The following is a 23,754-nucleotide window of genomic DNA, read 5'->3' on the forward strand; positions in this document are numbered from 1 at the left end:
ATGTAATGTTATTACGGCGCATTGAGCCTACATTTAGTTTGTTAACAGCGCTTTATAAATAAAATTATCATCATTGTTATTATTATTCGGTCTTGAAGACGAGCATTATTATTATTATCTTATAAAATACAAACGTTACTTCCTAGTGACAATCTAGTCATGTATGTTAATTAATGATTTATAATCTGCCAAGTCATTGGTTTAACACTTTCCATAGTAAAGACGGTTAGTCGTTGTGCTGGCCACACGACACCCTCGCTAACTGTGGGGCCAGAAAACCTTTACATCATTTGCTCTATTGATTGCAAGGTCTGAAAGGGGAGCTTTACTTTTTTTTTTTAACATATATTGAATCTGCTTTGAAGAGTACGGTCTGAGCCGGATCCGACATTGACACACACACACACACACACACACAAACATGCACGATGACGTAGCTAATATAATAATAGACATGACATGCGTATTTATATAACATTATAGAACCTTGTACGTCGCCGTCTCCTAATAATGATTAAATTATTTCCGTGGGTCTCTATACAAGGCATAAAAGATTTACACTATCCTCGAAACGAAAGATTACGAAAGATTACGTAAGAGGGCAGAATTTATTTAATTTATTATTATATATATTAAGGCTTGTCTTCGAGTCCAAAGATTAATGAAGAATACAGTATTTCCCGTGGCTGCGCAGCCCCAGCTGTGACCTGCATATTTTGCCACATCCAGGGCAAGCATAACCATTGTCCGCAGGTGGTCGATTTAGATTTTCTTTTCGTCGTCGTTTGTCCTCGGCAGCAGATTTTCTTTTGGTCTCAAATGTGTGTGTATATATATATATATATATATATATATATATATATATATATATATATATATATATAATATATGGCTCCTTTTGTCTCGAAATGCAATGGATGCACCCAGGTGAGTCACTCGTTTTGGTTTAGTCTTGAGACGAGGCAGAATTAAAAATAGATAACTTGGTGGATCCGGTGTATAAAATAAAGGAAGTATTGATAAGATATCTTATTTTAGTTCTAATGAAAATACCACTTTTTTGTTTTCACCAATACTCCAATACAGACGTTAGGATAGAGAACAAAGGTTAATTTTGTTTCATATTAGATATCATGCCTGGCCATATAGATCTAGTCTTTAGTGGCGCTTACAAAGTGGAAAATGCCAATTAACAAAGAAAATAATGGCCATGGACACATTTGGTGATAGTCTATGTCTAGAAAAATTTTGTGAACAAAAATAAAAACATATTAGGCTTTGTAAAGCCTAATATTCTGCATATATTCTAATAGTTTTTTTTATTTTTTTTTAAATTCTTTCATAACTCTTGATTACAATTTTTTAATAATTGGTCAACAGTTGGTAAAGGGAGATTACTCTGACACCAATGTTGCTAACTAAAACAAAACAATCATCTGGCATTTCTTGTTGCTCAAGACCCCTTAATTTACTTTAATATTTACACTCTAAACTAGTAAGAATCATAAATACTAATAATGAAATCAGCTTTGCTTTGTGAGCTAGAAATTTACTAGATCTACTAATACTAGATCTACTTCTACTATTAATTTCTTAATTAATAAGTAAATCTATCATCTACTAAACTCAATCTCAATCTGACCTTAAAACTTTTGACCTGGGGAGGCAGTCTTAACTAGCCTTCCCCCTGCTTATCCAGTTACATCCCCTGCTTAGCCAGTGACATCATCTCATCTCACACAGTTTTTTTTCACTAAGCCACTAAGCTAAGTCGTTCATCTAACGACCTTTAAATCCTAGCTCTGGGGACAATTAATACCTTCATGCCCAGTGCTATTTTTGCATACACTGATGGGTCGGCATCAATAGATTCTGGAAGAGCAGGCTATGGAGCCTACATCAACTTTCTTGGCTCTTACACAATTAAAATCTTTTGACCATGTGGTAGTGTTTGCAGTTTTGATGCGGAGACCATGGTAGTCTGTGAAGCCTTAAAGGTCATTGACTCTCAACTCGGCGAGGGACATTTGAGGGCAACACAGATTGTTGTGGTCACTGACTCAAAATCTGTACTACAGGCTTTGCAAAGCCCCGGACCATGGCCCCCCAATATCAGCACTGTCATCATGCCTTCACATAACATCAAACAACGCTATGGCACCCCTGTAATAATGCAGTGGGTACTGAGTCACATAGGTGTGACTGGCAACACAATTGCAGACTCTTTGGCCAACCAGGGAGGGCAAATTCCACCCACTGAACAGGCTGTAAGCTTGCATCAAGCCCTGGCTATAATACAAAAAACAGAAATGGAAAAGTGGTTTGAGTGCTGGGACAAGTCCCAAAAAGCCTGTGGAGTCTGGGAGCGCATGAGGTGCCCTGACCGCACTTCCCTGTGGTGGAGGCTGTCCAGGCCTGAGCAAGCTATTATAGCACAGTGCAGGACAGGCCACTGTCCTGTTGGCTCATATTTCTCGCAGCTATGGCCAATTTTGATTCACGGTGCCCCCGCTGCGTGGAAGAAGAGGAAACCGTGCCTCATATTCTGTTTGACTGCCCAGACTTGCTGATCTCCATCTCAACAGCAGGTATCCCTATTTCATTGCTAGCATCCTCTAGTTCTGCAGTCAGTATTCAAGATTTGCAAGCATATAAGAATGTGACTCCATGACCATGAATTACATCAGTCTGATTTAAGTGTTGAGGGCTAGCTTTTGCCTTTGTCTTTCCATATTGTTTTGACTTAACAAGTGCTGCTGTGGACGGTGCAATTCTGGCCATGTTTGGTTCCATCATTAGAGACAATAGTACTGAAATATTTGAAACTACTGATACTTGACATGTACTTCTAAATTCCTTTAAGTTCAGCTAACCTTTTTTAATCAGATGTTATGGACAATCCACCCCTCCCCCATTTTCCAGTCCCAGAACCATTGAACTATCAAGAGTCAATTGTCCCAGTATTGAAATGTAATATAATTTACATTTGTTGCTGAAATAGTTCATAACTACTTAGCTCATCATTTTATCCAGACTAGAATTGACTAAAGCTATATCTTGTTGTTATATCGCTATAGATCTATAAAATGGTCTTAATTAATTATTTTTTCTAACTAGATCTAGATCTATTCTATAGATGGAGACTAGATTAGGCACTGACTTGAGTTACATAGTAAGATGGAAAAACTGGACTATATAGAGTGCTTAAACTTTGCACTGTACTAGATATAATTTAAATTGTAATTTTATAAATTGTCTAAAGAATATAATGCTAAAAAGGAGTATGACTTTGTTTTTATTTTGTTATTAGATAATATTCCTGGAGTCGGCAGTTACAATATGTTAGGTGATCATCATGGTCCTATTAAAGGTCTGCCTTTTATATATATTTTTTTAAATTACTATATTTGTGTATATATATATATATATATATATATATATATATTTAAATATAAATATTTATATATCTTAAATCTATGCTAGCTTATGAAACATACTTTTTTTTTTAAGAATGCGCTTACAATACATAACAAAAGAAAAGTCCCATTGTAGTTTTTATATAAATGAATAAATGTGTTACATTTTTTTTTGCAGACTTGGAACTGAACAGAACATGATCCCTTAACAGATTAGATCAAAGTGGAAGGACATATAAAGACATAGGTAAAATAAAGACTTCAACAATCTATGGACTTAGGCAAGGAAAAATATAATTCTTAAATGTTACAAGGATTATTGACTTTTAAATTGGTAAATAAGTTTAAGTGTGCAAAGTCAAATAGTTGGATTCCAAACTTTTCTGAATTAGTTGGGAGTCATTTCCATATATATATATAATAGTTGGGAGTCATTTCCATATATATATATATATATGTGGTGGGGTGGCTGATGGGTGAAATGCTTGGCTTCAAAACCGATGGGCCTCTGGTTGGAATTTCATTGAAGACTAGGAATTTGAATTTTAGGATCCTCTTATTCCACCCAACTCTATTGGGTACATGACATTATTTGGGAAACAAAATTAGTTGTTCGTTGTGCTGACATATGACACAATTGTTAGCCAAAGAAACAGAAGACCTTTACATCATCTGTTTTATAGAATGCAAGGTCTGAAAATCAAGTGAAAATATTAGCAAAAACATTTTGGTTATTGATTTACAATTGGTTAACAAAATCAGAATGCTTTATGATTATAATCTTGTACTGTAGTGTTTTCTCTTGCAACAAATTATCTAGTTTAGTACAAAAGATAATATACATAGATAATTAATATATTAATATTCAAATAGCTGTCATATACACAAAAAACTGAAGCTAATAATTAATAAGACCAAAAATTTAAATATACCCTACTTGAACTATTCCGAACAGTATTTTTTGTTAATCACTATGCCTAATATCTAGTTGATAGGAAATGATGTTTATTGTAGGCTTTTTTTTTCTAACAGGGTACAGACTCCCAGACAACATTGAAATGCATAGGAAACTAAAAGAAGCGCAGGATCAAATCAAAAGCTTGGACATTCTCCTCACGGGGGCCAACAAACAAAAGGATATGTTTGAAAAAATTTATAAAGTCTTGGAACAGAAGTTGTCTTCAGGTGAACAAAATCTGAAAGAGCTAGAAAGTGAAAAGAACAAATTAAACAAAGCCATTTCAGAATTGCAGAAGGAAAATACAGATTTGGAAAGCAAAAGAGCCAGCGCTGAACATGAGAGCCATGCTATTTCTGCTCAGCTGGAAAAGGAAAAGAACACTGTAAAGAATCTACAGAAAGAATGCTTGTCACTTCAGTCTTATGTCTGTAAACTTCAGAATGAGGTGAAAGAACTAGAATCTGAGAAAATCAAATTAGCCAAAATCATTTCAAAGTTGGAAAACACTAAAGCTAATTTGGAGAAAGATAGGGATGCCATCTCTTCTTGTTTGAATGAGGAAAAAGAAAGGTATAAGAAAGAATGTGCTACTTTAATGTCAACAATAACACAGTTGCAAAGGGAGGGGAAAATCTATGATGAGGAAAACAATAAAATGGACAGAACAATCCAAGAGCTAGTGACAATGAATGCCAGTCTAGAGAAAACTAAAGATATCATTGCTACTCAGCTTGAAGCCGAGAGAGACAAGCCACAGAAAGAGTTAAAATCATCCATATCAGTATTACTAGAGGAATCAGAGGCAGAGAAAGTCAAGTTAAGCAGTAGAATAATGGAGTTACAGAAAGAGACTTTAGAATTGGGAAAGAAATTAGAAAATACTGAGCAAGAGTTTCAATCTGTTTCATCCCAACTTTTGGAAGAAAAGAGTTCAGTCAGCACTATCAAAGAAGAATGCTCAGCAATGAATTTTACCATTTTAAAAATGGAGAATGAAATAGCAGGTTTGAAAACTGAAAAAATTAATTTAGTCCAAGGTTTATCAGAGTTAGAAAACGTAAGAGCTAGTCTTGAGAAAGACAAAAATGGCCTCTCTTCATGCATAGAGGAGGAAAGAGAAAGTCCAAAAAAGAATGTTCAGTTTTTATGTCATTAATAACAGAACTAAAACAGGAACGTGAACAGTTTCACCCGGAAGTGGTTCAATTAAAAATAACAATTGATGAGCTAGAGAAAAAAAATGCTAGCTTAGAGAATGATAAGAAAGCTATTTCTTCCCAATGGGAATTGGAAAGAGACAAATCACAGATTGCACTTAAAGAATCAGAGGCAGAGAAAGAGAAATTGAATGCTATGATATCAGAGGTACAGAAAGTGTCATTGGAGTTGGAAAAGAAATTAGAAGATTCAGTACAAAAGTGTCAAGCGATTTCTTCTGAACTGAAGGAAGAAAAGATCTCAGTCAGCACTTTCAAAGAGGAGTACTCATGGATGAAGTTAGCTGTTTCATCAATGGAAACTGAATTAGCAGATCTAAAAGCTGAAAGAACAACTTTAGTTCAGACTATGTCAGAATTAAAAAATGCTAGAATCTGCCTTTCTTCTCGCCTTGATGAGGAGAGAGACATGTCAAAGAAAGACTTATCGATTTTAATGTCATCACTTGTAGAGCTAAAAAATGATATTGAATATTTTCAAGTGGAAAAAAATCATTTAAATGAAGCCATCAATGAGTTAAAGATGAAAAACACTGGGTTAGAAGAAGATAGAAAAGCCTTGTCTTGCCAGCTGGAAGATGAAAAACACTGGGTTAGAAGAAGATAGAAAAGTCTTGTCTTGCCAGCTGGAAGATGAAAAACACTGGGTTAGAAGAAGATAGAAAAGCCTTGTCTTGCCAGCTGGAAGATGAAAAAGAAAAGGCAGAGAGACATGTAGCAGAATTATTGGAAGAAAAAAGTCAGACTAAATGATATTATTGCTGTTTTGCAAACAGAGTCTTTAGCATTGAAAAATCAATTAACTAATTCTGTTCAAGAATGTCAAGTTCTTTCAACGCAACTGACTGAAAAAATTGTGAAATATTTAGAAATGAAGTCAACTATCTCAAGATTGGATAAAGAAGTTACATATTTAGAAAATACAAAAGCTAGCCTGGAAATGGAGAGGGATAGCATCTCTTCCAGTATGATGGAGGAGCGAGAAAAGTTTCATAACGAATGTTCAGTACTGACATCTTCAATCTTAGAATTACAGACCACAGTAACAAACTATGAAGGCAAGAACAATCTCTTGAATAAAACTGTACTAGAACTGCAATCTAAAAATGCTCATTTAGAAAATGATATGAATATCAGTTCTTCCCAGCTAGATGCTGAGAGTCGACCATATCTGCATTGCAAGAAGAATCTCAGGCAGAAAAAGACCAATTGAAAATGACCATATCTGCATTGCAAGAAGAATTTCAGGTAGAGAAAGACCAGTTGAAAATGACCATATCTGCATTACAAGAAGAATCTCAGGCAGAGAAAGACCATTTGAAAGCTGCCATATCAGAATTACAGAACGACACTAATAAGAGTGTCAAACTGTTTTGTCTCAACTGCATAAAGAAAGGGAGTCTCTAAACTCATACAAATTAGAAAACTCACAGATGAAATCAACTATTTTGAATAAAGAGAAAGAAATAGCAGATTTGAAAGCTGAAATTAGAAATCTAGCTAATACTTTAGTGGAATCAGAATACATTAGAAACGACCTTGAGAAAGGCTTAGCTGATGAAAGGGAACAATTCAAGAAAGAATGCTCCGTTTTGAGCTCATCAGTAGCAGAACTGACGCAGAAGCTTGAGCACTGTTAGAATGAGAGAAGTAACTTGAATCAAACAATACAGGAGCTCAAGACTATGATTGTCCATTTGGAAAAAGACAAGGAGGCTTTGTCATCACAGCTGGAAGAAAAGTAAGTCCATAATTATTGTTTGATGTACATTTCTCTCCTGGTACACTATGTTTAAAAATTATTCTCAGTTAAAAGATTAAAGTAAAGGTTACCTGTTTCTATGGCTTACGGTTCACGAGGGTTTCAACTGGTCAGCATGACGACCTACCGCCTTACTTTTCCCTAACTAATGTCAGTTACCCATTAGCGCTGGGTGAACTCAAAGTGCCCAAAGATCCCAAAATTAAAAATCCAAGTCTTCACAGGATTCGAACCCAGGACCCCTAGTTCAGAAGCCAAGCACTGTACCGCTCAGCTACAGCGCTTCAGTTAAAAGATGTTAACATTTTATCTTTAAAAATAAATTTTTTATTTAAAATTACTTTTGTATAGCGCATTTTTCATGCTATAGCAGGCTCAGTGCTCTCTGGTTCAAACACTTGTGGACTTAGTGTGTGGTATGTGTATGTTGGGGGGGGGGGGATTTTGCCTTATTGTAAGAGAGGTATCTGGTATATTTCTGTGCCCACATGATAGGTAGCTAAAGTGCCATTCATCCACGTCCCAACAAAGTGACAATTTTGTATTGTTTTTAATTACCTGTTTCTCTTAGGGCTCTGTTGTTTGTTGTGGTGGTGATATTAGATGTTGTAAATTAAAAGTTGCATCGTTAAAAGAAAATTCCTGATTAATCATGTCTACTAAATGGAATGAATGACTTGCACTTGGAAAAAAAATGTTTACAAAAATTGTTTTACATTTCATCACCAGCTGGAAACTGATTAAAAAAATAGAGCCTTTCAGAGATGTCTTGGATAATTTTCAATTGGAAATAAAAATCTTGTTGGGTTTGTAGCATTTATGTTTGTATATTTTCTTTTTAATAATTACTCAGCGATTAGCAAATTTCTTAGTTATTAATTAGAATTGAGCATTTTTTGTTTGTTAATAATATGTTTTACAACAAAGAATCTAATACAAATCTAATAGATGAGCATATTTCAGTGCAACATGTGACAATACTTACTCGTGTCATTAAGATTAGTCTTTAAAAAATATATTTAGATATCTACTAGAAAAACAACTGAAAAGTGATATTTATTTATTTTTTTTAATCATCAGAAAGAGACAAATATACAAGTGAGCAAATGGAAAGATTGACCAAAGAAGCCATTAAAAACATGGGTCATCAAAACCATCGCCAGAAAGTCAAATATGTGAAGACTTTAAAAAAGGTAAATTTAGCTTTGCAGGAGGTTCATTTTCACTTTGTAAAATAGCGGTTATGTAAACATTCATCATTCACTCTTCTTCCCTCCCCCATTTCACAACTGCCATAAGTAGGAAGTAATTATCTTCAACTCTGAAGGAACATCCGAAACATGTAAAACATTTTACAAACATATCTGTATTGTTATGAGATGTATAAATCTAACTAGCTTCTGTATGAGTTACATTTATATATATGATGCTTGTCATAGAATTGGTCATTCTTTTATTGTTCATCTTGATTTGTTTCCATTATGCTGACAGTAAAAGTTTTGCTGGTCAAAATATTTACAAGGAACTTCATTCTGTCTATTGGTTATGTTGTTACTAAAAAAAAAACACATAGTATTCAAATACCTCCTGACCCCTATTTTGTTTACGATATGCGTTTCCTGTGAGTTACTATTAATTTTATATTAATCTACATTGATATATTTTTGACCTAGTTGACTGCAGTATATATCAACTGTTAGACACCTTATTTATATAGGTTAGTTATTTAGCTACGCACCATAGAAGACGCATAGTGAACGGGACTAGTGACGTTTGGGATATGTTGGGTTAGAGACTGAAAAATCAGTTAGCGATAGAACACTCCAGGGTAACGACGTGTTTAGTGACAGAGACTTCTACTGTGGCCTTTTATCAGAATAAATCCATGTACAATTGTTCATCAGAGTTGACTACATCTCTTCACTTGTTAAAATAGATGTTGTATAGTCCTTGTTTGGATTGTCGTTCAACTGCACGTAATACACCCGAACAATTACACCCAAACGATTGCAGAGTAATTGGTTGACTTCAAGACAGCCTGAACTAGCAACATCACAGTGGCGACCCCGAACCTCGAAGCCGGACCCCTGATGAAGCCGAACATCGAACCGGACCTCGAAGCAGAACGTTTACTCAGGTGAGGGTCGTGCACTCGAAGTTATAAGATTTCATCGGAGTACGGCTGAACACAGCATCATCGCAGAGTGACTTTGTTCTAGATCTACATACAGTCGTCGCCTGTTTGATCGCACGTTCAACGAGCCGTTAACTCAGGGTGACCTTCGTCAGGACCGTAATCATCGCAACGTCTGGTCTACTTAACCAGTATATTATCAACGCCTGATCTTCATATGCTGAATCGACCTACAACCAGAGAAACCGTTCATTCATAACGGGTGAGAGATCGTTAGTGAACCTGTTGGACATATTTTTTTCTTCGTCATAGGAGCCACATCGAGTATCAAGTTTTACCTCGTCAGTTTCGAGAAGGACAGTTTGCCCGCTGTCAGAAGTATTGTGAGTACTACAAGTGTGATAGCTAACTAAATCGAAATCGCTCTGTCGTCTTACCCTTGGAGAGATTCTTGTGGAGCAGTTTGCTCATTGAACCGGTTGCTTGCCACTTTTATAACGGACACTGTGTTTAACCTTTGGAAGGTTAGTGAAGTAATCTTTATCAGCACTGAACATTGATCTATGTAGTATTCGTTGGTCTAGACGATATCTAGACGTGCTGATATTGAAGTTGTGGAAACAGCTACATCCACTTAATTTCGTTGAAAACCGTTAGTCGTATAACGGAACGCCGTCGGAGGTGACCTTGGTTTCACCTAGTCTACATTGGACAGTTTGGTCTAGTGAAGCAGAGTACAACAGAAAACTTCGTCGTACTACCAGAGTAGCAGCAGAAGCAGTGAACTATTTTAGAGAACCGTTATTCGTCAGCCCAGATCAAGTCATCGTCAAGAAAGTCGTTATTCGTCAGCCCAGATCAAGTCATCGTCAAGAAAGCCGTTATTCGTCAGCCCAGATCAAGTCATCGTCAAGAAATTCGTTATTCGTCAGTCGTCCAGATCAAGTTGCCGTCAAGAGACTGTTATTTGTCAGTAGTCGCCTACACAAGTCAAGTCATCGCCAGAAGAACCGTTAACCTATTCGTCAGTAACTGTGTACACAAAGTCGTCGGAACTACACATACGGTCATCAACAGTCATCGAAGAAACTGGGACATTTTGCTGTGGCATATCAGGACATCTGTGGCATTACGTGGGATACTGGTAGCACCGGAGAACAGAGTCAGAACTGGAAGAGAGGCAGTGGAATTTGTTGTGATCTAGCATATTCGGGAGTCCGAACAAAGGGATCTTTCTTATCAAAAGCTAAGTGCCATTTTTCTTATTAGTGTATGTTTAGATTGCCCTTAGAAATAGATTTTGTCTAAATTTGGTATGTTAGCCTGAGTAAAATCAGGTGGTGCTGAAGCCTTAAACCCGTTCGGGGTAAAGACATAATTTAGATGAAAAACTATATTATACGTTTAGGATTGTAATTTGTTTTGTTTGTGTAAACGTCATATCCGTTGTTGCCTAGTTACTTCGTGACGTTATCATTGTGTGCCATATTGTCATATCCCAACCCATAGCGATAGCCTCATTTAATTATTCATTTGTTTATATTATTTTAAATTATTTATTTTTATTAATTTAATTAGATCTGTATTTTTTTTTCACTTAATGATAGAAAGTGCTGGTAGGATTCTTTTACTGTGAATCAGACTAAAATAATTTTAGTTTGAGCGGTTAAAATCAAATATGATTTTGCCATGAGAATAATGCCGAAACTGGCTATGTAGTCAAACACTGTCGTCTGGCTAAATTTAGATCTACAAATTGTACATCTCTTTGGTACATTTGATTATCTAGACTCTAATTTGAAATATTATTAATTGAAAAATGAATGAAGGTAGTACATTCTAGATATATATATCTTGTTGAAGATATATTTGACATTGTATACACATAGTTGTTTCATATGGTTGAATAGAACCATAATCTACTCTAGATCTAGACTCTAGACAGTCTTGTCTTTGAATTTACTCTAAACACTTCACTGTGACTTCAGTCATACCAGGTTTTAAAGTTGATCATAGTTATTCATACTAGATCTAATAGTCATAGTGCTCTTGATAACTAGATCTAAATGGTATTATTATACATACTATAATATACTAAATTTAAATTTGTGTGATACTAGATGTAATATGCAGATTTGAATATAACTCAGACTAGATTTACTCATTTACTAAATCTATAGATAGAGACTTAAACTTATATAAAAGTTTGTAAAAACTTAAATATAAAATAAGTACAAAGTATAGCCATAACCAATATAGGCTAAGTAAAAATATATATAAAATATAAAATACAATGGCTACATCATCATATGTGGACCTTAAGGAGGTTAAGGAAACAGCTATACAGGATGGAAAGGCCATGGAGTTAAAAGGAAAGGATTTAGCAGCTTATGTACAGCAAGTTGTGAAGGAAGAAACGGAACGTCAAAGACAAGAGATAGAGAGACAGAAAGAAGAAAAAAGACAAGAGATAGAGAGACAAGATAGGATCAGAAAGGAAGAATATGAGAAGCAAAAAGAGGACCAAGAAAGGCAGAGAGAACATGAAGCTAAAATGGAGAAGATGAGATTGGACGCAGCACAAGCCAGAGCCCAAACTGAACAAGGAAATAACACAAATAACTCAAATAATTATACCACTCAAAGAGACAACCCTAATTCGCAGACATGGCTAAAAAGGAAGATACAAAGTTTTGATGAACAGAAGGATGACATTGGTGATGTTTTGAAAAGATATGAGGCAAAAATGTCTACATTTAATATGCCTGAAGAAGAATGGTCTGAAATACTGATAGACTTTGTTCATGGTCAAGCTCTAACAATATGCCAAAATCATGACCATCATATTGATGATAGCTATCAGGTCTTAAAAAGAGAGTTATTGAACGCATATGGTCATAATGCTACAACTTTCAGAAAGAAATACTTTGACAATATACCATCATTAGGAATAGAACCCCAAACTACTATTAATATGGAAAAGGATTTTTTCAATAAGTGGGTAAAATTAGAAAAAGTGAATAACTCTTATGAGGGATTAAAAAATTTTATTCTAGTGGACAACTTTGTAAATAAATGTGATCCTCAATTACAATCTTTTATTAGAGAAAGAAATCCAAAAACTATAGATGAAATAACAGAAATAATGAGAGTTTACAAAAATGCATATCCAAATAAACCATTTTCTGATAGAGATAAGAGCAAAGTAGATTTAATAGGATACACCAAAGAAAATGTTGATAGAAGTAGAAATAGAAACAGATCAAATAGTGGAAATAAAAAATATAGTGAAATAACCTGTTTTAAATGTCAAGGAAAAGGTCATATAGCAGCTAACTGTAGAAGAGGGAATAGCAGGTCTGGAAGTAGAAATAGATACAATGAACAAAATAACAGTAGATATAGGAGTAGAGATAGGAATGACAGGGGAAATTATAGAAATAGGAGTTACAGTAGGGAATACAAAAATAAAGGTACAGATAGGGTATATTTCATGGAAGGAAATAGGAACAATTTTGCAGTGTACCCAGGGTTTGTAGACAGAATTCCGGTGGAATTAATTAGGGATTCAGGTTGTAACACTTTGGCAGTAAAAACTAAATTTGTCAAACCTCATTGGTATAAAGGGTTTACTAGGAAAGTAGAATTAGCAGATGGCACTGTAAGGGAATTTAAAGCTATAAGGGTGTACATTGAAACTCCATTTTTCACTGGTTATTGTGATGGCATTGCAATACCAGAAATGAGATATGATATGTTAGTAGGAAACATAAAAGGAGTTAAAGAATGTTCAAGAAAAGAATTAGAAGACTGGCAAAACAAATACAAAAACATAAGACAAAATCATGAAAACATAGAAACACAAAATATAACAAGTATGGTAATAACAAGATCAATGGATAAACAAGATGAGAAACAGGAAAATACAATAAATGTAATAAGTAAGGATGAAGAAAAAGAAACCAGTAAAGTAATACAAATAGAAAATACAGATGTTAAGGAAAGAGAGATAGAAAATGAAACACAAAATAGTCTTGAAACACAAATATCTCAAAGTGAAAAAGAAACAATACCCACATTTGCATTAGAACAAATGAATGACAATATTATTGGGAAAATTTATTCAAGAATATCAGATAAAAACAATAATAATCCAATGGAGAAATTTTGTATAGAGAATAAAATATTATTTAGACAAACAAGTAATGATAACAAGAAAATAAAACAACTTGTCTTACCACAGAAATATTGGAAAGATGTTTTAATCATGACACATGATAATAATTTAGCAGCACATAGGGGAGTAAAGAAATGTTATAGGAATTTGTCAAAACAAGTATTTTGGCCCAAAATGAAAGCAACAATCAACAAATACATAAACTCATGTGACATATGTCAAAAGAGATCTAACAAAAGCCTAGTGAATAAAGCACCTATTCAAGAAATGGATGAACCTACAGCACCATTTCAGAAAGTATCTATTGATTTAATAGGTCCTTTAATTCAAACTGAAAATAATAATAAATACATTCTAACAGTAATAGACATGTTTAGTAGATATCCAGAGGCAATCCCATTATCAAATACAAGTACAGAAAATATCATTAATGCCATAACTCAAAAAGTAATTACAAGACATGGTATACCTAAAATTATATTGAGTGATCAGGGATCTCAGTTTAAGTCAGAACAATTTAAGAAATGGACTAAACAATACAATATACAACACATATACTCTTCAGAGAGTAATGGTTTATGTGAACGATATGGTGGTTCATTAAAAAGATCACTAACAAAGATAATTCAGAATAATCAGAACAAGTGGGATCATTACATTAACTATGTACTATTTGCTCATAGAAACAACATCCATGAAGCAACACAATTTTCACCATATGAAATAATACATGGAAGAAAACCTAGAGATGAATTAGATGTTTTCAAAGAAAATCTAATAAACAATGAGAATAAATTAAATAATGACAGTGAAACAACAATCACAACAGAATTGAAAGAAATATGGACTCAAGCATATAACAACAATAAGAAGTACAAACAAAGTGCTCATGAGAATATAAATAAGAAAAGGCAATTGAAAACACTAGAAGTAGGAAACAATGTATTAATATTGATAAATGACCTGAAAAATAAAATTGGTAAACAATGGAAAGGTCCATTTAAGGTGATAAAACAAATTAATGATGTGAATTATCAAATTGAAATAAATGGGAAAATTAAAACATATCACATAAATAATTTGAAACTGTATTATGATAGAGAAGATGGGTTAATACAAAACATTCAGGAGGAAATAGAAAATACATTTTCAGAAAGAGAAGAATGCTTAATGATAATAACAAATGAAAATCATAATGAAAATGATATTAAGGAAATACCTGTAATAGAAACAAAAGAGAATCAAACTTGGCAAAAGATTAATCTTAATAATTTAAATAAGGAAAAGTCAAAAGACATAACTAAAATAATACAGGAATACAAAGAAATTTTTTCCAGCATACCAGGAAAAACTAATATTATTAAACATGACATTAAAGTAACAGATCCAAAACCTATCAAGCTTAAGCCATATAGAATACCACTACATTTACAAGACAAAGTAAAGAAAGAAATAGATAATTTACTAGAATCAGGTATAATTGAACCATCAACATCTCCTTATGCTTCACCAATTGTGATAGCCAAAAAGAAGAATGGAGATATAAGGTTATGTATTGATTATAGGAAACTTAACAACATCACAGAATTTGACCCATATCCAATGCCAAATATAGAGGATATTTTACATAAATTAAATGGAGCAAAATTTTTTACTAAATTAGATTTAACTAAAGGTTATTGGCAAATACCTTTAACAGAAAATGCAAAACCTTACACAGCATTTGTAACACCATATGGTATTTTTCAATGGAATTATATGAGTTTTGGATTAGTAAATGCACCAGCCACATTTAATAGAATGATGAACATGATAATTGGAAACAAAGAAAATGTTATTTGCTATTTGGATGACATATGTATTTTTAATAATAGTTGGGAGGAACATTTGGTAGATGTAAAAGAAGTATTCAAAATAATAAAAGAAAGTGGACTTACAATTCAAGCAGAAAAAGTAGAAATAGGATTGGAGGAAATAATTTTTCTAGGACATAAAGTAAATAACAACATGATTAGCCCTATTGAAGATAACATAAAGAAAGTACTTAATATTGAAATACCTACAACAAAAAGACAAATTAAAAGCATATTAGGAATAGTAAATTATTACAGAAAGTTTATAAAGAACTTAGCAGAAATAGTGAATCCATTAAATGACTTACTTAAAAAAGGAAAACCTCAAAAAGTAGTTTGTAATGAGGAATGTGTGAAAGCTATTGACAGAATTAAAGATGTTTTTAGTCATGAACTAATATTAAGGCTGCCTGATAAAGACAAAATATTTTATGTCACAACTGATGCATCTGGTAATGCTATTGGTGGTTGTCTAATGCAGAACTATGATAACTTACATCCTATATTATATGTAAGTAGAAAATTGTCAGAGGCAGAGAAAAAATATAGTGTCATTGAAAGAGAAGCCTTAGCTGTAATATGGGTAATTACTAAGCTAGAGAGCTATTTAATAGGAAGGAAATTCATATTATTAACTGATCATAAACCTATTCAGTATATACAGCAAAAGAGCATGAAAAACAGTCGTGTTTATAGATGGTTCTTAGCACTACAGGAATATAAATTTGAAGTGAAAGCTATTAGTGGATCTGTGAATATTGTAGCTGATCTATTGTCTAGAATGACATTGAAGTGAAATAATTTTGTAAATAAACTATGATTATATTGAGTATGTAATATATATTAATATATTGACACCATTTATATGTTATGGAAAAGGGAGATAAGTAAATTTGATGTTAAGCATTTAAAAGTAAGTATGGATATTTTTTTTTTGTGTGAATCATTTCATATATCATTGACGAAAGTTAGTTCTATGGAAAAGGGTGAGTATAAAAGAAAAATGGACAAAAGCGTATAAAAGGGTGGTAAGAAAAAAAATTTATTGAATGTGTAAATAAAGTCTATAATTGTTTTTTGAAATGTTGTATTTTATCAGATTACTGCCAGTGAAGAACATTTTTTATGAGTGTATGACGTGTCCATAAGATGCCACATTTTCCTACATGATGAATTGTGTACCAATGAAGATGATTCTGGAATGTTATGAACATTGACATTGAATATGAGGAACTGTCAAGTTAGGATGAAGAAGTCAAGATGAAGATGTCAAGATTTTATGTTTGTTTGTCTTCCCCTTAAATTGAAAATGCCCTTGTAAGACTTGACAGTAGTGGAAAAATATTGACATATTTTTTTTTCAAGGGGGGGAGGAATCTGTTAGACACCTTATTTATATAGGTTAGTTATTTAGCTACGCACCATAGAAGACGCATATTGAACGGGACTAGTGACGTTTGGGATATGTTGGGTTAGAGACTGAAAAATCAGTTAGCGATAGAACACTCCAGGGTAACGACGTGTTTAGTGACAGAGACTTCTACTGTGGCCTTTTATCAGAATAAATCCATGTACAATTGTTCATCAGAGTTGACTACATCTCTTCACTTGTTAAAATAGATGTTGTATAGTCCTTGTTTGGATTGTCGTTCAACTGCACGTAATACACCCGAACAATTACACCCAAACGATTGCAGAGTAATTGGTTGACTTCAAGACAGCCTGAACTAGCAACATCACACAACCTAGATTTAAGTTGACTGTGGTATATATCAATCTAGATTCAAGTTGACTGCATCAGACCATTTTTTTTTTGTATATTGGTGGAGTGGTTGTGTCTCTTGCTTATCTGTTCTAAACATCCAACCAAACGTAATGTGTCTTGTTTGTGTTTGTCTCTAGATAGCTAGCCAACACTACGTAATGTGTCTTGTCTGTGTCTCTAGCTAGCCAACACTATGTAATGTGTCTTGTCTGTGTCTCTAGCTAGCCAACACTACGTAATGTGTCTTGTCTGTGTGTGTCTCTAGCTAGCCAACACTATGTAATGTGTCTTGTCTGTGTCTCTAGCTAGCCAACACTATGTAATGTGTCTTGTCTGTGTCTCTAGCTAGCCAGCACAACGTAATGTGTCTTGTCTGTGTGTCTCTAGCTAGCCAACACTATGTAATGTGTCTTGTCTGTGTGTCTCTAGCTAGCCAACACTATGTAATGTGTCTTGTCTGTGTGTGTCTCTAGCTAGCAAGCACAATGTAATGTGTCTTGTCTGTGTGTCTCTAGCTGGCCAACACAATGCAATGTGTCTTGTCTGTGTGTCTCTAGCTGGCCAACACAATGCAATGTGTCTTGTCTGTGTGTCTCTAGCAGGCCAACACAATGCAATGTGTCTTTTCTGTCTCTAGCTAACCAACACATCTATGATTATTCTTAATACTAAGTCATAAACACTAGACACATGTTTTAGTATAAATGATGTATTTATATTATTGTTCGGAAAATGACATTCTTGTATCTGACATTTAGAAGTTGACATTATTGTCTCGGTCATATTTATTTGTTATTGTGTAGCCTGCCTGTACTCATAATCCCATTTTTAGAAACATATGTTGTACTCCCTCCCCCCTTTTCCAAACGTTATGTAGAAATGATTGCTAGGCTGTGCCCAGTAGTTCCTCTAGAATACACTGCTGTCTAGCACTGTTACACTCATGTCTAGATAATAGCTACATGAGATGGGTTTCACTATAAGTTGGTTTGTTATTGCTAGGCTGTGCCCAGTAGTTCCTCTAGAATACACTGCTGTCTAGCACTGTTACACTCATGTCTAGATAATAGCTACATGGGATGGGTTTCACTATAAGTTGGTTTGTTACAATTTATATTTATAATATATATATAGTCTCTCAACATGTTTTTGCTCTATTACAAATCTTGTCCAATTTTCTTTTGCAATGCTGTGTTCTATTTATAATTAAATATGCTTTAGATTGCTCCGGTGATTGCTACTGAACAATGTGACTCTTCCAAAATGACACAGACACCTGGTGAACCAAGAATTCCTTTTAAAGGTAAACAAAGCAAGCTTTTTGCATAATAGATACAAAAACTACATTTAGTTTTTTTAAAAATCTAATTCAAGCATAGGATCCTGAGAAATAATAAGGCAATGACATGGATCACAAAAATCAAGACTTTTCTTTATTGCGTACAGTATGGCTGACAAACATAACCGCGTGTATGTTCCACATTTTCAACCTGAGTGTTCCACATTCTGGGTCTTGGGGGTAGGCATGTCTGTGCAATCAAATAAATAAAAGTTTTTTTTTCAGATCAAATTCTAATTTGCTTTGCTATCTATAATTACAGGAAAAAAAATGCTGTCTGAATCTGAGTGCATGTGCCCAGTATGCATTAGCTTACTCATTCAGCCTGTAACGTTTCCCTGCAATCACTCACTGTGTTTAAAATGTTACAAGGAAACAGTGGAAAAAGCCAACCTCTCATGTCCAGTCTGCAGGAAGCGCATTTCAGTTTGGGCCAGAAAAGCTGCCAAGGAAAATAAATTGATAAACATGGAAAAGTGGAAAGACATCCAAGAGGCCTTCTCTGAAAAAGTGAGGCGCAGGCTGGAAGCCAGCGAAGAAAGCGACAAAGAAGATGAAGAAGATAAGTTTGAAGCCCGTAAGTTGAAATACATGAAACTAATGTTTTTTGGATTGTTATTTTGCTATGTATCAAAAATAGTAATAAAATCCCATCAAGGATGTTTGAGAAATATAGAACATAAAGATAAAATCACCTTCAGTAATCCTTTAGTCTTTTTAGGGCATCCATGAACTGTTGGTAAATTCTTTCCATTACTTTCTTTTGCCAGAATAAGCAGCTTTTCCATAGACAGGGCTGTACAGTTCATAATGTTGTCCCCCATTGCATCTTTTATCTGCCTCTCCTTCTTGTTCCTGGAACTGTTCCCTGCAGAAAAAGTTTTGCAAGCCCTTTAAATAGATGTACAGTCTTAGCCAGCGTTTTTTTTTTTTTCGACTATGGGCAGAAAAATATCATTACTGTGATTCTAACCACCTTTAGAATGAAACAGACCAGACTAAAGGTAGATTCATGCAAAGACAATGGCTTTAACCTTGAGTAATGATAAAAAAATATTGAAAAGCTCCCATTTGTTTCAGAGCTGAACAAAATTATTGAAAAGTTCCCATTTTGTTTCAGAGGAAAGACGACAAATTTCCTGTCCTGGAGAAATCAGACAAGAATATGAAGCTGCTATCCAGCAGGTGAAATATGAATAAACTTTATAATTCCTAGAAATGGAAACAAATTTTAAATTTTAATTGTCATTCTTTTAGAGTAAACATGGTAGTTACGGTGACATTTTTTTTTTATAGTGCATCTTTCATTCATATTATTCCTTCATCATGTTGTATAAGTGTTTCTCTCTGGTTCATAGGTTTTATATATATAGCATTCTCAATGTGCTATGGTCCAATCTCTTTTGTGGACCAGTGGGGAGAGAGGGTATCTGGGAGGTTTCAGTGCTTCTCAGCTGCGTCCCACAAAATTCCCATGCTGGTGTTGTTAGGTGATTCTCTTGTTTCATCTGACAGGGTGACTTGGTATATACTTGAATCACCTTCCTTGCTTAATTTCTATTAGTTGATAGTAGTAGTGGGGGAGTGACTGGCATATACTTGAATCACCTTCCTTGCTTAATTTCTATTAGTTGATAGTAGTAATGGGGGAGTGACTGGCATAATTAAGTGGTCTCAATCAATTCAGTTGTGGCTAATTATAACTTAAAAACAAAAAGAAAGAAAATCTAGATCAAAATCATTTTATAGCAATTGCACCATGATAGAGTCCAGGGGTTCTCAACCTGTGGGTGGCGACCCCCTTGGGGGTCGATTGACGATTTGCCAGGGGTCGCCTAAGACCATCGAAAATAAGGATTGTTATTGTCTATTCTTCTATTGCTGTATGTGTGTGTGTGTGTGCGGGGGTCGCGGAAGAGTGGGGGATTGTAAAAAGGGGTTGCCGAGCATAAAAGGTTGAGAACCGCTGATATAGTCGATCTGGTTGTGGTATTCTCCGTTCGGACTGTGCCATGTGGTTATACACGATTGTTTGTGGCATCCTAGTTTGTTAGCCTGTAAGAGATTGTTGTATTTCGCAAATTCTAAAAGTTGTTGACCTCGTTCATTGGTTGAGAGGTTACTGTATCTTCCACAAGTGCCTTTCCAGGTTTGGTAGGAGTCACTTCCTACTTTGGCATTCCGGTCTCCTTGTACAACAAGGATGTCCTTTTTCAGGACTTTATTGACCACTTCCTATAATAGCTCATAAAACTCTTCTACTGCCTCATCCTCATAAGTTGATGTAGGAGTGTAGGCTTGAATGATGGTGATATTGAAGGGTGATGCCTTTAAACTTATGGAAATGAGTCGACTAGATATAGGGTACCAGTTCTCATCGCAATTGCTGTAGTTACTGTGTTCAAGAAATCCTACTCCTTGTTTGTGGACATCTTGTAGTCCACTGTAGTCCAGTTTATGGCCATCTTCTGTGGTTGTTTCACCTATGTTTTTCCAGCGCATTTCAGAGAGTCCTATGATGTTGAAATGAATTAGGTTAACTTCATGTGTGGGCTCTTCAACTTTTCCTTCCTCTATTAGTGATCTCACATTCCATGTTCCTATGGTGAATTATTCCTGGTATTTATTTTATTTTTGCACGGACCAGTAATACACTTCTCACCTCCGTCCTGGTCTGTGACTGTAGACGCGGCCCTTGGTAACCCGGGCAACAGCCGAGCCGGTATGGATTTATTTACGGTCATTATCTCATTTGGTGTAACGAGGGCTAAATACTTGCATGGCGGCGCCCATCCCTCTCTATGCTTGACCACAACTGAGTACCTCTAATTTGGTGGTTTGCCTTGGTCCTGAACATGTGGCCGTCGTAGTCCATCCTGGGACTCTTCCTCCCTGGCTGGTGACCTTAGTCTAGAAGGCCTTTCACCCAGTGGTGCCATGTTATCACCACCCCCTCACATGGTTTAGTCCCCCAGCTGAAGCGGTTTTCCAGGACATGGCGCTTGGAGCCACATGTGTGAGATTTAGGGGTCGGAAGGGGACCAGTGAGGCCATCCACCTAATAGTGCATCATACCAGACCATCAAAGGTACTACCCCTTTCCAGTACCCCCTTTGCCCCTATTTAGACTTAGTTGTTTCAAAACTTGATTATCAAGAACATCTGGATATTGATTATAATACTTGAATAATGTTGATCAAGCATCAACTGTTACTGTCACGCAGACCAGATCTTTCTTTACAGCCCCTTTCTCTCTTTAAATAACTAAATATATGTAGATCTAGATTTATTTTTTAACTAAACTGTAGCTCTGTTCCATCTGCAAAATAACCACAACAGATACCAAAATCAATGAAATTCAATGACCAAAACAAAAATTTTACCCTAACAACTGTCCTACACAAAAAGACACTTCCAATGCTGGCTGGTGCAAAAGTAACTATTAATTATACCATTTCTCTGCCAATTCCTCCATAAAACAACATGTTGTGTTAAATGGTTAAAAAAATATATTATTTGCATTGAGCCCGATCTACTTCTCTGTGGCTATACATTACTGCTATAGCACTCTGTCTTTATAGCATCAGTTGTGCCAAGGCTTTGTTGAGTGTTTTCTTATATCAATAAACTCAAAAAAAAAATTCTTGTTCCTTTATGGTCGTAGGTAGAACTTCACTGGAATTGAATCTCTTTTATATGAAAACGTTTATTATTCATTAGATTCAGCAAAAAAAGGACGAACAGGCAAAGAAAGAGGAGGAGGCCAGTAAAGTAAATTTTGAAGCTCTGCAACAGGAAGAATTTTTGTCAGAAAATGTGGAAATAGAAGAGAAAGCACTGATGCTTGAAAAGGTCAATAAATATTGTAATAAATAAAAACTTAATAATGTAAAAATAATTTGAATTTATTGATTTTGATTGTTTCCAATTCTGTTGAAGTGTCTTTCATATTTTTATTAATCAATGCTTTCATGTTTTTAAACTGGAGATGTGTTTCTTGTTTCAGAAAAAGTCTAAAAAAAATAGCCTCTTTCTGAATCCAGTTGTCAGATTAAAGAAGTGTTTAAAAGCAGAGGATATAGTGTTTAGTTGGAGAGCTAACAACTGTCTTTCTGGCACTGAAAGTTTCCATGACTCTTCACAACTCACAGAAAACAGATCAGCTATACCTGCTGGCAATAGTTCAGAAAAGAATGATGACCTTAGGTTTGCAACAAAATTGCAAGAATTTTTTGACTTAATGGATAAAAAAAGAATAGTGGGTGGATAGGTCAAAAGGATCTAGCAATGAATATACATTCTGTAGAAAGCATAAATGTGATGAGTGACTGTTACATTGTGTTGTTGATTGTTATATGTTGGGTTGAGTTGTTTTTTTATGTTTTAGTAATGTTTTTGTTGTTGGCTACTTTCTTTTTGATACTGTCACATGACCCATAACAGTCTGACCTTTTGCACTTACCTATACTATTGAATGACATCGTCATACAAAATAACAATTTAAAAGAAAGAATAATTATAAGTTATGTTATTTATCAGCCTCTAGGCATCAATTTATTGTTTATGTCCAGAATGTACAGAATGCTGTGTAAACATATGATGTTATTCTAAACACAGACTTATTGTTCTTGAGTTGTTGATTCCAAGTGCTTCCTATTCTATCTAGATCACATGTTTTTGAATTATATTGGTCTATATATATATAAATATACATTACAATTTATTGATGTTTCTATTTATCCATCATTTGAAACCTTTCATTTACTTTTTTTACTGCTAATTATCAAACAAAATTTCTATATTACATGTATGATCTTTGCATAGTCTATGCCAAACATTTACCCTGGATTGTCATGTTATATTTGATATTTTCATGTATTAACTTACTGCCAAAGCCTTAAAGAGAAATACATTCATTAATCCAAACTTTGCAAAAAAAAAAACACTATTTGAAAATGTCTATTTTTTTTTTTAACTTTTAGCAAGCATTGTTTATTAGAATACTATCAGACTTAATCAAAATACATTTTCTTAAACTAAATTGAACTAAAACTTTGACAGCACATTGATTAAAATGTAACAGACTTTGTTTTTGTCATGCCTTTTAATAAAAGCCTTAATGAAAAATGC

The 23,754-nt window shown here is 34.5% G+C and overlaps 1 protein-coding gene and 1 long non-coding RNA gene across 4 annotated transcripts; both read left to right on the plus strand.

The window, feature by feature from the left end:
• Positions 1–1,287: 1,287 nt before the first annotated feature.
• Positions 1,288–23,754, plus strand: LOC129922066 (E3 ubiquitin-protein ligase rnf168-like). Of its 3 annotated transcripts, XM_056006372.1 has the most exons (11): positions 1,289–1,495; positions 3,311–3,370; positions 3,595–3,663; positions 4,449–7,335; positions 8,086–8,162; positions 8,437–8,549; positions 18,507–18,588; positions 18,887–19,201; positions 19,745–19,809; positions 22,345–22,476; positions 22,631–23,754. In XM_056006372.1, the coding sequence occupies exons 4-11, from the start codon at positions 7,280–7,282 to the stop codon at positions 22,892–22,894; spliced, it is 1,104 nt and encodes a 367-aa protein (XP_055862347.1). In that variant the 5' UTR covers positions 1,289–1,495; positions 3,311–3,370; positions 3,595–3,663; positions 4,449–7,279; the 3' UTR covers positions 22,895–23,754. The 3 variants fall into 3 exon arrangements, with proteins under 3 accessions (XP_055862348.1, XP_055862347.1, XP_055862349.1); XM_056006374.1 differs by lacking the exon at positions 8,086–8,162 and having other exon boundaries at positions 1,290–1,495; XM_056006373.1 differs by lacking the exons at positions 8,086–8,162; positions 8,437–8,549; positions 18,507–18,588; ... (2 more) ...; positions 22,345–22,476; positions 22,631–23,754 and having other exon boundaries at positions 1,288–1,495; positions 3,595–3,697; positions 4,449–7,279.
• Positions 9,056–17,102, plus strand: LOC129922067 (uncharacterized). Its single transcript, XR_008774071.1, has 2 exons — positions 9,056–11,319; positions 16,620–17,102. It is a non-coding gene; the product is annotated as an uncharacterized LOC129922067 (long non-coding RNA).

Source organism: Biomphalaria glabrata, chromosome 12 (genome assembly GCF_947242115.1).
Source record: "Biomphalaria glabrata chromosome 12, xgBioGlab47.1, whole genome shotgun sequence".
Classification (NCBI taxonomy): Eukaryota; Metazoa; Mollusca; class Gastropoda; family Planorbidae; genus Biomphalaria; species Biomphalaria glabrata.

Excerpts from the sequence above, each read along its gene's own strand:
- LOC129922066 (XM_056006372.1), top strand. The coding sequence starts at position 7,280 with ATGATTGTCCATTTGGAAAAAGACAAGGAGGCTTTGTCATCACAGCTG. Across the intron at positions 7,336-8,085 it reads TCATCACAGCTGGAAGAAAA|CTGGAAACTGATTAAAAAAA; the intron begins GTAAGTCCATAA and ends TTTCATCACCAG. Across the intron at positions 8,163-8,436 it reads GGAAATAAAAATCTTGTTGG|AAAGAGACAAATATACAAGT; the intron begins GTTTGTAGCATT and ends TTTAATCATCAG.